Here is a 14,501-nt window from a genome sequence, read left to right as displayed (position 1 = left end):
ATTCAAGTAAAATTCTCTTATTTTAATCTCGAATTAACTGGAAAGGAAAGGCATTAGAGGTGGAGGGAGCACATGCTCGACAGGCCAAGAGTAGAAGGACATGTTTTAATAGCAGAATAGACGATTTACTCATTGACCCAATCTAATTGTATTTTTGTTTTATCGAATTTACCTGTCGTGGAATAATTTTTCAAGACAATAATCATGAAAGAAGTATTTTTTTTTCGTGGAAGGACCCATGTTTTTTAATGCTTCATGGACTCCTGGAGTCTAATATCATATTAATTAATTTGTTAATTAAATAAGATTATAGTTAAACCCCGTTTGGAATCATGGTTGTTGAGCATAATTTTCTTTTTTAAAAAATAAGGGCCAATTAATAGCAACATGCTTTAGGAGGTTACCTAACCGATCCTCCAAACATATCTTTAGAAGCTTAAATAAATGAGTCTATCCCAAACAGTTGACCACAGACTCTTCTCTTGAAATTGATCAAAAAACTTTTTGGCATTGGACTGGCGAGCGGACTTTCTTCAGAGTAATTATGAGGCCTTCTACTTAATCATATAAGTTTAAATTGTACCTAATTAATCCCTCAACAAAAAGAGGGACCTCACATAATCACAGTGAGATTTCGGAGATCTAAAGTTGTTAGTGTGCTACATAAAGTGTTCAAGGTTCCTAAAAATGAAGAAAATTATCGTATAAAATGTTAAGTTAATTGCATCATGTGTTTAATTTTGATCGAATGCCATGGAAACTGGACCCAAAATGGGGTCCGAAAATCCATCCCAGGTGATAACGTCAATTATCTATTGTGAAATTGTTTTTTTTTAATTAAAAAATCACATCAAGACCTATAACAGGTTCAAAATTAGTCTTTTTAACAATTTGTGGTAGCTAAATCGGCTTTTACAGTTAGGATGGATTCGATAATATTTTTCTCCTAAGAAAATGTAAATTCCATGAAATTTTAATTATATTTATACATGCAATTTCAAAGAATAAGTCTAGTGGTAAAAAAACAATGCTCATTTTCCTCCTTTCTAGACTCAAATTTTAAATTTATTTTTTTAATTTATTAATCAGAACGAGAACTAAAAATGTTAAAAATAAAATTTGTCATAATTAATATATAAATTGCTAAAAAAAACAAGAACTAATATAAAATCGTAGGTATATAAGCATGGTATTGTACACTTGCAATTTCACGATAAAAAAAACAATTAAATGTTCCTTTTATTTATTTTTAATTAATATGAAAGTTCGGATCAGTTTATGTGTATCTCGATAATTTTTTGGATCATGAAATTAATGATTATGTAAGTTTTATAAAACTCAAACCAGTAATATATGAGGAGTAATACATGAAGAACAAATTTAGAGTCTGATTAATTAAATTATACCTTCATATCCCCTGTTTTATTATTACTAGGTGGTCACTAGCTCCCACAGTCGAAATAATTCGAATGCCCAATCATTTGGAAATCCCGAATGGTCTCCCTGATCTCGACTTATAATCAAATTTAGAGTCTTAACAAGTGATCATAATATGTGATTAGACCAGCTCTTCTTGCTTAACCTTAGCTAGTGAAGGTGAAGGTTTGATGGGATTATCTCACCAGTTGGTGGGTCCTTCCTCCTTTGAGCACCCACCGTGTCCTTGATAGATAGATAGAAGCTCCAGTGATAAAATATTAAAAATAATAATTTAAAATAAAAAAATAATGATTTTTTTGAAAGATTATCATCTAACCGCATGTACATGGTCAGTTCATGTTGTGCCAAATCAACATGGTTCTATATATATGGTCTCTGCTCATGTTAAGCCAAATAACCATGATGGATATGTACAATAGATATACATGTTGTACTTGAAAGCTTACTCTATCTGTCTCTACTGCTAACGTGCACTGTGGTGAGCTCCAGTTCACTCCAAATTGAGTGCCAGTGCCATACACCTGGTACTAGACCTTTTTGTTTTTTTTACTGTATTTCCATCAAACTCCAGCAGTGGTTGGTTCGTAATTTTACGAGAATACAACGATGGCATTGATGTAAAAGCCCCACATTCTATCCCAAACGTGGTCCCAACATAGTGAAGTCTAATTCTATCCCAAATTCTTTTTTTTTTTGTAATTATAATTACATGATTTATTAAAAAAAATAACTTTCCACAACTTGGTTTGGAATTTGAATAATGATAATTTAAAAAAAAAAAGAATGTGTATCCTTGACCATTAGATCCAACAGGATTCACAAAGTGACTGATGAACAATTATTTCTTGTGATATATTTCATGGAAATCTTTAAAGCACCCGTTTTGCAACACGAGAATTTGATTTTATTTTTTATATTAATCCAAGGTCTTGGTGGAGTTGACTCGGTGTGTTTTAGCATTGCGTGTTATTACAGCTGTCTTTTTTGTAATTATAGAATTTGCTCGCTTTTACTATTAATAATAATAATTTTCTCGACTTGGTAAAAAAATTAATCAGAAGCATTGATTTGGTGTTTTCGATTAAAATACGTTATGAATTTATCTGCCAATTAAACCATTCATTGGCCCCATATTATTTATGGTTTTCGGCTTCACAAAGCTGTTACATCGTATACATGTACTGTAACCACTCAGCAGTACCTGATCTTTAATTCAGAACAAAATATATATATATATATATATAGTCAGACACTAAGATGATTTTTTTTGTGCTTTCAGATCGTTTTAATATATTGATATTAAATATAAATTTTAAAAAATAAAAATATCTCAATATATTTTTAAATAAAAAATACTTTAAAAATCTAAAACAATCCATTAGCTTTAAACTCAAAGATATAGCTTCTTACCAGCTTGAATTGAGCTATAACATCTTGATTTGTTGCACGAACAGTTGATTGGAGACCAAACTATAAATCCCTAACAAAAACTTTCTTTCTAGTTTGGACACATGATCCCTCAATATATATATGGACATTGGACAAGTCAATTTATCAACATCAATGAGTTTGTTTATATATTAATCAGCATATTAATTAATATATACACTGATATCATAGTCTTATTAATGTATCCGTATACTCAACAAGTAATATATTTATACTATGGTTGTCACTTCAATAAAATTATTAATATGGATATGCTAATATGTCCCGGTCTTGGACTCTCGTAATAATGACATAGTTAAGCATTGAGCTGGTATTTCAATTTGTGATTAAATTCATAATTATGTTTTACTAATTAATTAATCCTTCTTTACGGCGTTGAATAAAGTAAAGAATCCTCTCCTCTGTGCCTTCCTGTTAAAATTTCTTGCTGGTTCAATGTGATCTCAAGCAAAAGTAAAAATCAAAGGCATTGACGATGCTCCGATATATAAAAATATATTAATTTTTTTAAAATGGTTAAACTTTATTTTTAGTTAGTTTTCAAAAATTAAAACTAGATTTATCGAGTTTAAAAGGATCATTCACATCTCGTGTGATATATTTATTTCAGTTGCTACTTTTACTTGTGGATTGCATTGTACAGTGCAATCTTCAAGATTTCAATTTGGTCTCTTATGTTTTCAAAATAATTCAATTCAATCACTAAAACTTTTATATTTCTTATTATTTCATCCTTGTAGTTTTAAACATTTACATTTCGGTCCTGAAGCTACACAAAAGTGCAACCCCTAGAAGTTTAACATGGTCTCTAAAGTCTACGAAAATCCAATTTGGTCTCTGGAATTTTTAAGTTCTATATTTCCATCCTTGTAATTATAGGTATTTATATTGTGGTCCTCAAACTTTATTTTTCATGTTTCATCCTTGGATGTTGAAAAAAGATCAATTGAGTCCTTGAAGTTTTGCAAGAATTTAATTTAATTCCTTTTTTATTTTTACATTTTGATTCCTCTAATTTACTGTTCATAATCTGATCTTGATCTTCTTCTTCTTCTTCTTTTTTCCATTATTTTTTTAAAAAGTTCAATTTAGTCCTTAAACTTTTAGAATTTTGCATTTTCTTTCCTATGATACTAGGTATTTATGTTTCAGTCATGAAAATTACTTTTGCTTATATTAATTACGTCACTGGATGTTGAGAGAGTTCAATTTAGTATTTGAAGCTCTCATAAAAGTTCAATTTAGTATTTGAAGCTCTCACAAAAGTTCAATTTCATTCCTAAAGTTATATATTTCTATATTTTTCATCCTTGTAGTTTTAGGTTTTATTTTTTATCACAAAACCTCATTTCTCTCGCGTTTCATACTCTGGTCCTTGAATATTGACAAAGAAGAGAGGAATTCATCATAGAAATGAAGGGGAAAGTTCTTTGTTCATCGCATTTCAACCATAAAAAAGGTTGACATTGATACCAATTGATTCATCTTGTACATGAGAGTTAGTAAACGTGGCTTTGTCTTTTTAACCAAGGATTATAAAGTAATTTTTTTCTATTTTTAATTTTTAGACTGATTAAATATTATTTTTTGGGTTATAAATGAGGTTTCTTAAAAAAAATTGGAATTCTTTTTTTGTTAAAACAAGTTGAAATTTAGGTTTTGGACATTCAAAAAATCATGTTGTTAGCAAAAAATAAGAATAAGAAAAAAAAGGATGTTTTGTCAAAATTGAAAAAAAACGCATAAATGAAAAAAATGAAGATTTTGACTAAATAAATACATCTTTTCCATAATTTTAATGTTTCAATATCTTTGGAATATTTATTTTAATCGCTATAGAATTAAATAAATATAGGATTTGAAAGTGGTCCCGCTCTTTTCTGTATTTCAAAGTTTACCATACATATATTATCATTAATTAGCATGACTTTTTATAACCAAAATTTATAAAATAAGTACATACACATCTACCGTTTGTTTCTTAATAAAAAGATCAACTTCAAGCTTTTAGCCTTTAATTATTATTCATAATTCATGATTTATCAATTTACATCTTTTTTAATTTATTTTATTAAATATTGCATGCTTTGTCTTTTCATTCATTAAATAATTAATTTTATGATATCCTTTTATAATATCAACATCTTCTCTTTCCACGCTAGAAATTAACTTTGAATCCCAATAGCAGTGCTGCATGCATGCAATAACAACTGTTCAAAGATTGTTCGTCTCCGGGTCCAACCGCACTTTTCACAAGGTTTGAATTTTACTTGTTTTAAATTATTTTATATCAATATGTTAATTTTAAATATTAAAAAAATTATAATTTAAAATAAAAAAAAATAGTAAAAAAAAAACATCACTGCACTCAGCAATCACCGCCTCAATGTACTATACGAAGAGACACCTTTTTCTCTTACAAAAAGAACGTATAAATTGGAAGGAATCCGCATGGACCGCGTTTTGTTAGAATAAACGGGTGGTACCAAGGGTTAGAAGGACCGGGTCTACCAACCCCTAACAAAACGGCATTTACTGCTCTCCCATGGAAACCTCCTTTCTCAAAGGAAGGGACGAAGTATTTTTTCCCATCAAGACGTTTCAACAAAAGATCCAAATTTAAAGGAAACTTTCCTAAGAAAAGCTAAAACCCGATTTGAATCAATACACGTGTATATTACCCATTTAATTCAGGAAAATCAATTCAAGAAATAATAATAATAATAATAATAATAATAATAGGAGGGAGCTGATAAGGTATGAAACGTAATTTCCAATTCAGTATTTAATGAATTTAATTACCAAAATCAGTGATAAATAATAACACCACTATTTGGATTATTAAATATGAGATTTGATTGGATCTTATTTGCCTGTTACATCCTAAATATCACAGCTTGAGGATGTTAAGAGAGTGGGGTCGTATAGCATGTCTCATCGTTACAACAAACCCATCAGTTTTCTTGACCGGTACAAGTAAGCAACCGGTTTATTTTGGTAACCTTCTTCTTCTTTTTTTAATCCTAAATCGCCTTTATTTTTTACTAAATTAAATCACGGGATTTCATTTCTCACACTTGAAAGTAACAAGATTAAAATCAAATACATAAATTCTTAAACAATACAAATATTCCGGACGATTTTTTTTCACGTTGAATTTTAAATTCTTAAATAATTCATTAAACTAAATTATTTTTCATGATATTCTCGACAAACTATACTCTGCTTTTTATATCCCTAAAACCCACATTGAAATATTTTAAATCTTAAACCATGTCAATGAAAATGCGAAGATGTTTTGCGTGTAAGCAAACAATTGATTTTAGAGATAAAGGTAGAAAAATCGAAGTTCGTGCTTGGGAAATACTTTATGAAAATATATTTTTTTTCGTTCATTTCCATTGTAGGTTGTAGCATACTGTTTTTTTTTTTTTTTTTTTTTTGAATATCACTAGGTAGAAAGGGCAAGTTGGGAAACAAAAGAGAGGTAAAGGTTGAGAGAAGAATGGCTGGGAATAAATTCAGAAACGGGCAAGCCTCGCATGTTACATGTCCCTCTTTCTCCCTTCATGCAAGAGCTTTAATTAAATTTTATGTAATGTTTTAATATATACCGTTTTAAAGAAAACCAATTAATCCTCTCAAAAAATCAAAATCAAAGCTATATTTTTTTTAAAAAAAAATTATTTATTTATTTTGTATCTTTGTATACATCTCTCTTGGTGGAGGAATGCTTGTCACCTACTCCTTTTAGTTTCCACTCTTTTCCTCAACTTCTTTACAACTCTTTCCAGTTTCCCCTATAGAAAAAGAAAAATCCACAAGTCACAGTCTTTTTTCACAAAGAAGGAAAAATCCCTCTGTTTCTTTTGCTCTGTTTTCAAGTTAATGGAGAAGCACAAGTGCAAATTGTGCTTCAAAAGTTTCTCTAACGGTAGAGCTTTGGGCGGTCACATGAGGTCTCATTTGTTGAAGCTTCCAGTTCCTCCAAAACTAGAAGATCAATTCCCACATATTGAAGTTAGTGAAGACACTGAATCAATTTCATCTTCAGAAGAAGAAGCAGAAGAAGGACAAGGTGAGGAGGAAGAGGAGGAGGAGGAAGAGGAAGAAGAAAAGGGTGTTCTTTATGGGCTCAGAGAGAACCCCAAAAGAAGTATTCGATTGGTTGATCCTGAGTTCTGTTTTGCTGCGGCTGATGCTGGTTCTGTTGTTCTTCAAGATAGAGAAAGTGAGACCGAGTCATCAAAGAACCCAACAAGAAGACGATCCAAGAGAACTGAGAGATTGTTAGAGAATCATCACCATCAATATCATCAGCAAAGACCAAGGCAAGAGCAAGAGAACAACAACATAGTAAAGAAGCTTGAACTCAAGAAAATGGGTACTTTTAAGGCAGCAGCTGAGTCATCATCGGGTCAAGAACCTGAACCGGTGAGTTCAATTTCTGACACTACAACAGAAGAAGATGTCGCTTTCTGTCTTATGATGCTTTCAAGAGACAGATGGAAGAGAAAAGAACAAGAGAATCAAGAAGAAGATCGGGGACTTGAAGAGGAAGTAGAAACTGAAACAGATGATTCTGGTGAGTTCAAATCTTGCAAGACAAAAGTAAGAGGGAAGTACAAATGTGAAACATGCAACAAAGTGTTTAAATCTTATCAAGCTTTAGGTGGGCATAGAGCAAGTCACAAGAAACTCAAAGTTTATACACCAAGTAAAGAACCAAACTTGGAGCCAACAGAAAATGCAGGTGCTTCTACTTCTCTGCCAGAGAAGAAAATCCATGGATGTCCATTTTGTTTGAGAGTATTTTCATCTGGGCAAGCTCTTGGTGGCCACAAAAGATCTCATGTAATTGGTGTAGCAGCTTCTTCAAGTACTCCTGCAAGAAGTTCCACAAAGTTTGGAGACAATAACTTGGGTTTGATAGATCTTAATCTTCCTGCTCCAGTTGATGATGATGATATTAGCCAAGCTGATAAGCTCTCTGCTGTGTCTGATGCAGAATTTGTTAGCTACATCAAACGGTGAATATTTTGCTTAATTTTAGTATGCTCTACACGAGTAACGGGTTTGATCCATAAAGTAAGAAATTTTCGACTACTTTTGCGTTTTTGCAGGATCTGAAACTATGCAAATTTGTTTTGGTCAACTGAGTTACATGCTTCTTATTTATCTCATCACTATTTCCTAGTTCAAAATTTCTAACTGCAGTTCATTTCTTTTAGTACTGTTTCCTGTTCTGTTTATGTAACAAACTGATGATGAGTTAGATCAGCATCCATGAATGGAGGAAACTGAATAATTTTTACTTCAATTATTCTTTTTTTTACATGCATCTTAGCGCTATAAATTCTGGGTTTTGTTTATTTTTAGTGATTAATTTTTGTTGATAAAGTGGTAAGCATTGCTGTAACTACTAATGGCTGTTTCTGTTCAAAGTTCCAGTTGTCCCACGGGTCATTTTCTTAAAAATAGTTATTTTCTAATTAAGTTTGATCAAAGACCTGTTAATCTTCTTCTCCTTTTATTAATGGAAAAGTAACTTCCACCAACTGCCAATGCTGCCATTGTACAGTTCACGAGAGAGGGAGAAGCTTAGCCTGAGCCCTGAAGGAAGCCAACTAGGCTTAAATTCTGCCTCATGGAACTGTTTCATTTCATGATAAATTGATAATATAGTATCTTGTTCCTTTCTTTTCTCTCTCTCTCTCAGCATTTTCTTGCCGCTTCTCTGTCTCTGTCTGTCTGAAACAGTTTCAACCTTTTTCACTTAACAGATCTGCTAAGCTATTCCAGAGAGGGTGGGACTAAGGAGGGAGATAGCACTTAGTTAATGACTTGAATAGCCTTGAAGCTGCATCTGATTTACATTTAATAACTCTCCTAATGTTGGTCCTTGGAAATCTGAAAAGCTGATTGAGAAAAAAAAAAAAAGTTGAAAAATCCCTCTGTTTTTTTTTCTTTTTCTTACGCAAGGAATATATAACTTGTTTTGTTTAGGGTCGGCCTGGCCACAGTGTCGAGCCGGCTCACGAATATGGAAACTCAAATCTCATTCATTGAATTTGTAATAAATGAAAAATTAAGTATAATATTTGTTCTTTTTATTTTTTTTCCTGCCAGTTATCATAAGTTATTTTTAACTGTTAGGTTGTCCCAGTGGGTTTTAGGGAGATCACCTGTCTCCAAACCAGTACATTAAAAAAAAAAAAAAGGAATTATTTAAGAATCCATTTTAGATTTAAATTAAAAAATATAAAATTCGGAGAACAAAACCAGAGAGCCAACAGTGCAAGTGTTTTTATCTAGAGATTGAAACTTGACCCATCTAGTTAGGGTCAAAAAGTTGAAAGGAGAAGAGATAATTTGGGGCGTGGGGGGGAATATATTTTTCAACTTGCAAAAAATAGGTGACGTAATTAAGCTAATGGAGCATGAAAATAGGTGTTTAGCCTTGAATGGCTAAATAACCAACCAGCCTTCGGAAGTGGCAGGGGGCCATCCAGAATGAGTCCATGACCATGAGACAGGGTTGTGTTCTGACAAGGGACTGCTAAACCAGGGGTCATAAATCCTGCCAAAAAGCATGCACTCGGGCCCGGTCACTTGACACATACCAAGTGATTGGCTGTACTTTCCTTGTAAGTTACATAATCCATGATTCAGTTCAGTAGGCGCTGTCGTTTCTTCTGGATGCTAAACTAAACTGTCATCTTGTCTAAGGGTTGGTGTGAGATTTCAGTTAAAACGGCGTTTGGTTAAAAATAAAAATTTATAATTTTTTTTTTATATTAGTATCAAAAATAATTTTTAAAAAAATTATAATAATATATTATTTTAATGTATTTCTAAGTAAAAAATATTTTAAAAAACAATTGTTAACAAATTCTCTTAATTTCATGGATGCTTTAAGTTTTTTTTGGACTGTGAACCAATTTTTAAAATGATTTATTTTCCTTTTTAAGGAAGATTGTTTCTCCTTATCAGTATTAATGGAGAGAATCACATTGATTTGCCAATATATGATGATTCAATGAGAAACATGATGTCGGGGACAATGTGGATCTGGAGTTAAAAGCTAAGTTTATGCTTAATATTGTGTTAGAAATTGTTTTCTTTTAAATATATTAAAATACTTTTTTAATATAAAAAAAACATTAAATTAAGTATTAATTTTATATTTTTTAAAAGTGAAATGTATTTTTAAAATATACTTAAAAATAAAAAAAGTTATCACTCTCCTAAACTTTCACTATAAATTACTATTAAAATTTTTAACGTAATCTTTTCTTTTTTAAAATTAACAGAATTGGTGCAGGGTAATTTTTTTCAGCAGGTTATCAAGAATTGGTATTGGTAGATGAGAAGTTTTTGTCCTTGTAAACTTTCCATGACAATACACACACTCATATGCCCACAACCCAAGATTAGGTCTAATGTTTTATTTCTTCGACGGGAAGGGCCAAGATTGGCTAAGCAGACATGTTGGTTATATGGCTAATCACTCTGACTTATTTAATTTAATTTTAAATGCTATTATCATTTCAATTTTCAAGTTACTCATCATAATTAATATTTTGTTTTCGAGTGATTTGATTTCCTAGCTAGGCAAGCAAGCCCCGATCCCAAGGAAAACCATGCGGGAGTGTATTTTAGAATTCCATCGCATGGCTTCATATGCACGGGTCCTACTCAGCCATCGAAGTCGAGAGCTTGGGTGGAGTGTAGAATGTCGTCGCTAAAATTTAGATATTGGTCAAATGGCTATAAGTATCTAGATAATGTTTGATTAATATTTTGTAACAGAACAAACAAAAATAATTGAAATAGAGATAAATATTTATATACATATATTTTATGTAAATTTATTTTATATCTTTATTTTTATCTCAACAACTAAAAACATACATACCATTTTCATATTTATTTATTATGTTTTAGGGACAATAATCAAATATAATTTAATATTTTAGTATTGCCCTCGAAATGCTGTGTTGGTGATATGTCAAATTTTTCTTTTTAATTTCATAAAATTTAGAGTGGTTTTTTTTTATATATATATAAATAAACTCTAGTTTGTATAGCAGTTTTTAATGTTTTATGATGAAGTAAAACTGAATGTAACCCCTGTCTTTCAGTCTCCCATTCAAACTTGTCTCAAACAAAATTATTTATAATTAAACTACACTTTGCAATCTTAACAGGAATTAGCTTTCTTTTTTTATATATATATAAATAATTTCCTTTTCTCTATAAAGTACAAAACCACTCTCCTTTTTTTTTTTTAGATTCTTGTTGGGACACGTTGATGTACTTGCTCATCCAAAAAAAAAAAAAGGTTGATGTGCTTGATTTTTAGAGACCGGGGATATTACTATTATTTCTTAAAAGTTATTAACACAAATTTCACACCCTATCAAGCACTAATAGCACGATTAGAGTTCATTTTATCTCCGTACTTAGTATGTTGATGCATTTATTTATTATTTAGCCACCATCAATCACATTACAAATCCCTAGTCAAATATGTCTAATATCATTAATTACCCTCATCAAAAAAAAAAAAATCATCACCAAAAAAATTGTATGTTCATGTGAATGAATTAGTCACTCCGACAAAGGACGAGTTTAAGGAGGGCCCGGGACACCCCCCCTCTTAAAAATGTTCAAAATCTCCCCTAATTTTGCAAGAGTTTTTAAATTAACTATACGAAATGACCCCTTCTAGATTAATAAATAAATAAATACCACATCTTGGTTTCGTGCCTAACCATCGTATGGTAAACATGAGTTTTGGACAAGAAACAGGGTGCGTGGAATCAGTGGCCTGAAAGTAGGCTCTCATTGTGGAGTGCGTGCACATAGGAATTTTATCATGTATCACATGTCATTGTGTATTATTTACTTCTAATTAAAAAAAAAAAACGTTAAAACATAATGGTGCTTGTCTGGGAATGAACTGGGTATATACTGTTGCGTACATCTTGCAAGGCATGTATTCTGCTTCTTTGTATCTCCACATTTTAGCTAGGAATTTTTGGTGATTAGGTCAACATTATCAGACTAATATCCTTGGTATGACGCTTTAAAAATATTCCCGTATATATACCTTTATCATAGTCCTCCCACTTCCCAAAAAGGAAAAAGAAAAAAAAAGTATGCTCTTAATAATTAATTAACATCGTGAGAAAAAGGCCCATGGCCTATAATTCAAATGATATTCTTCTTTTTTTTAAGAAAAAAGGGGATGAATTAGGTAAATTGAATGGATGGATAGGGGGAGAATGCATGATTTACTATCATTCTACTAGTTAATTGACTAAACAAGAAGAAGAAGGATATGAGAATCAATCCATTCAAATTGAAAACATTAAAAAATTATAAAGAAAAGGTAGGATATGAGACAATCCACGGGTTGAAATGATAAATGAGAAGTATTGGAGGGATCTCTCCAATCTTTCATTGAATCCTCATTCAATCAAAACATGTAGCAAGAAGAATAAGGATTCAATGAGGGATTGAAGGGATACCTCCAATGTGTAGCAAGAAGAACAAAAAATATTTATCAAATCCCTTCATTGAATCCTTATTTTTCTTTCAAGAGATAGAGGGATATGAGTCGATATCCACTCAATTTTGTGTACAAATATAAATACTTTTTTTTAATTACCCCTCGTGTTTATACAACAATTTCTTTCAAAACTTATCTCTAGTTCCAGAAAAAAGATTTCGGTGTAGAGAAATACGAGAGAGAATAAAAAAATATTTGTGTTTCTCATGTTTAAATTAACCGTAATTTTTTTCCAATTTTTATCTTTAATTCCAGCCAACAAAATATTTGTGTGCAGAGAAACATGGGAGAGAATTACTTAGAGATAAATAGATATAACTAGTTATTTCAGTTGTGTATCATCGCGGGTTGAATAATTGTTTTTGACAAAAAAAAATTATACAAGCTTTTCAAATATGTTTTTTTAATCAAATTATAAAATAAAAAAGCCTATGCATACATTTAATTAATTATATAAAAAATTATTTGTGCCAATAAATGCACAAAACAAAGTGTTCATGTATCTATTCAACTTGCCTCGCTGCAAATTGAATAATTATTTTTTCTAACACAAAAAAATTAATGTACATGTGTTATTGATGTGTTTTTTTGACATCGAATAAAAAATATAACCGTGAATAAAAATTTGATAATATAACTATGAATAAAAAAGTTAAAGCTTGCATATAATAAAATATATTAAAGATCATATATGTTAATAAAAACATATAAAATCTCAAGTTAATTTTTAACGTAGAAAAAAAATAAAAGGTGTTACAATTGCTACAGTGAAACACTATTTCCTCGGTCTTTAAATAATAATTTCTCATAAAAAAAAGCACAAAGAAAAAACAATTATAAAAAAATAAAGATAAAAACAAAAAAATGGTATAAATAGGCCAGTAATAAATATTCAAAATGTAAAAAATAATATTTTTTGTCTAAAAAAAGAGTAAAGAAAAAAAAGAAAAAATTATTACAAAAAAAATGATAATAAATAGATCAAGTGTAAAATGATAAAAATTATCAAATATAAAAATAATATAATAAAAACTTTTTTTCTATAAAAAAATAATTATAATTTTGTTATCGTGAAAAAATTAGTAAAATTTATAATTATATAATTTCTACATGAAAACATTATTTACTTTTAAGTGTGTGTTTCTGTGTGTGTATATATATATAAGAGCTTATTAAATAAATATTGATATTTACTAATTGATTATTTTAAAATCTCAAGTTGAAGTATCCTTGATTCCCCCACCTGTTAGGATATGTCCACTTCAAGTGTAACTTTTCACCAGGGATTTCCATAGCCATTCTTGGGAAAAGGAACGAGTTCCCATGTCGCATGACGTACCTTTCTTCTTCATTTTACTATTTCACGATGCTTCTTACCTCTAATGCTGATCTCATTAGCCAAACTATTTCAAAACTGTAGGCATCACAATGGCCAAGATAGATTGGGTTGGCTGGCTGGCTGGCTGGCTAGCTTTTGTTGTTGAGAAAATGAGATGGCCATATGAGTGATTGGGTCAGTCATTTTGGTTCCATCTGAATAAAAAAAAAAAAAAAGGAACCAAAAAGGCTAGCAGAAGAAGGTAAAAAGGGTGAAGATTATATGAATGAGTGCCACTTTATATTAGCTTCCACTCTTTTTTTTAGTGGTGGGGATTGTAGAAGTTTGAGCGATGGGATAGAGAAGAAAAACAAACAAGATCCCCTTAATTTGCCGGCTTATGGCCTCCAAAAAGGACGAGTCAACATTGTGATTTTTTTTCTATTTTTCTTTATTTCTTCGAACTTGCAACAAGCACTACACCATCATCATCGTCATCATTAACATTGTTGAAAAAGGACTCTCCCCTCCAACTCAATTCACTTTATAGTAATTACAGTGAGTAATTTCTTGTTGTGTGTTAATGGCAGAAAGCTAGTCCATTTGACGCGGCATGGTGGAACAGTCTAACTTCCAAGCCACTAGCTAGATAAAGCATTTGTGATAGGACTTGGCATGACTTTCTCCTTGTGCATCTGTTGGTATTCTAGGGTGTAC

The 14,501-nt window shown here is 30.9% G+C and overlaps 1 protein-coding gene across 2 annotated transcripts; it reads left to right on the top strand.

Annotated features, from left to right (window-relative positions):
* The first annotated feature begins 6,532 nt into the window (after positions 1 to 6,532).
* Positions 6,533 to 8,996, top strand: LOC7497345 (zinc finger protein ZAT9). 2 transcript variants are annotated; one of them, XM_024584421.2, is made up of 2 exons: positions 6,533 to 7,919; positions 8,471 to 8,665. In XM_024584421.2, exons 1-2 carry the CDS (start codon positions 6,778 to 6,780, stop codon positions 8,556 to 8,558), a joined length of 1,230 nt encoding a protein of 409 aa, XP_024440189.1. In that variant the 5' UTR covers positions 6,533 to 6,777; the 3' UTR covers positions 8,559 to 8,665. The 2 variants fall into 2 exon arrangements, with proteins under 2 accessions (XP_024440189.1, XP_024440190.1); XM_024584422.2 differs by lacking the exon at positions 8,471 to 8,665 and adding an exon at positions 8,673 to 8,996 and having other exon boundaries at positions 6,545 to 7,919.
* Positions 8,997 to 14,501: the final 5,505 nt, after the last annotated feature.

This window comes from Populus trichocarpa, chromosome 14 (genome assembly GCF_000002775.5).
Source record: "Populus trichocarpa isolate Nisqually-1 chromosome 14, P.trichocarpa_v4.1, whole genome shotgun sequence".
In the NCBI taxonomy this organism is placed as follows: domain Eukaryota; kingdom Viridiplantae; phylum Streptophyta; class Magnoliopsida; order Malpighiales; family Salicaceae; genus Populus; species Populus trichocarpa.
The sequence above is the reverse complement of the archived record's forward strand: the minus strand, read 5'-3'. Positions and strand labels throughout refer to the sequence as shown.

Bases quoted from the DNA above. Each gene is read 5' to 3' on its own strand.
- LOC7497345 (XM_024584421.2), top strand. From the start codon at position 6,778: ATGGAGAAGCACAAGTGCAAATTGTGCTTCAAAAGTTTCTCTAACGGT. The intron at 7,920-8,470 runs GTGAATATTTTG...GCCATTGTACAG, and splicing joins TTTGTTAGCTACATCAAACG to TTCACGAGAGAGGGAGAAGC.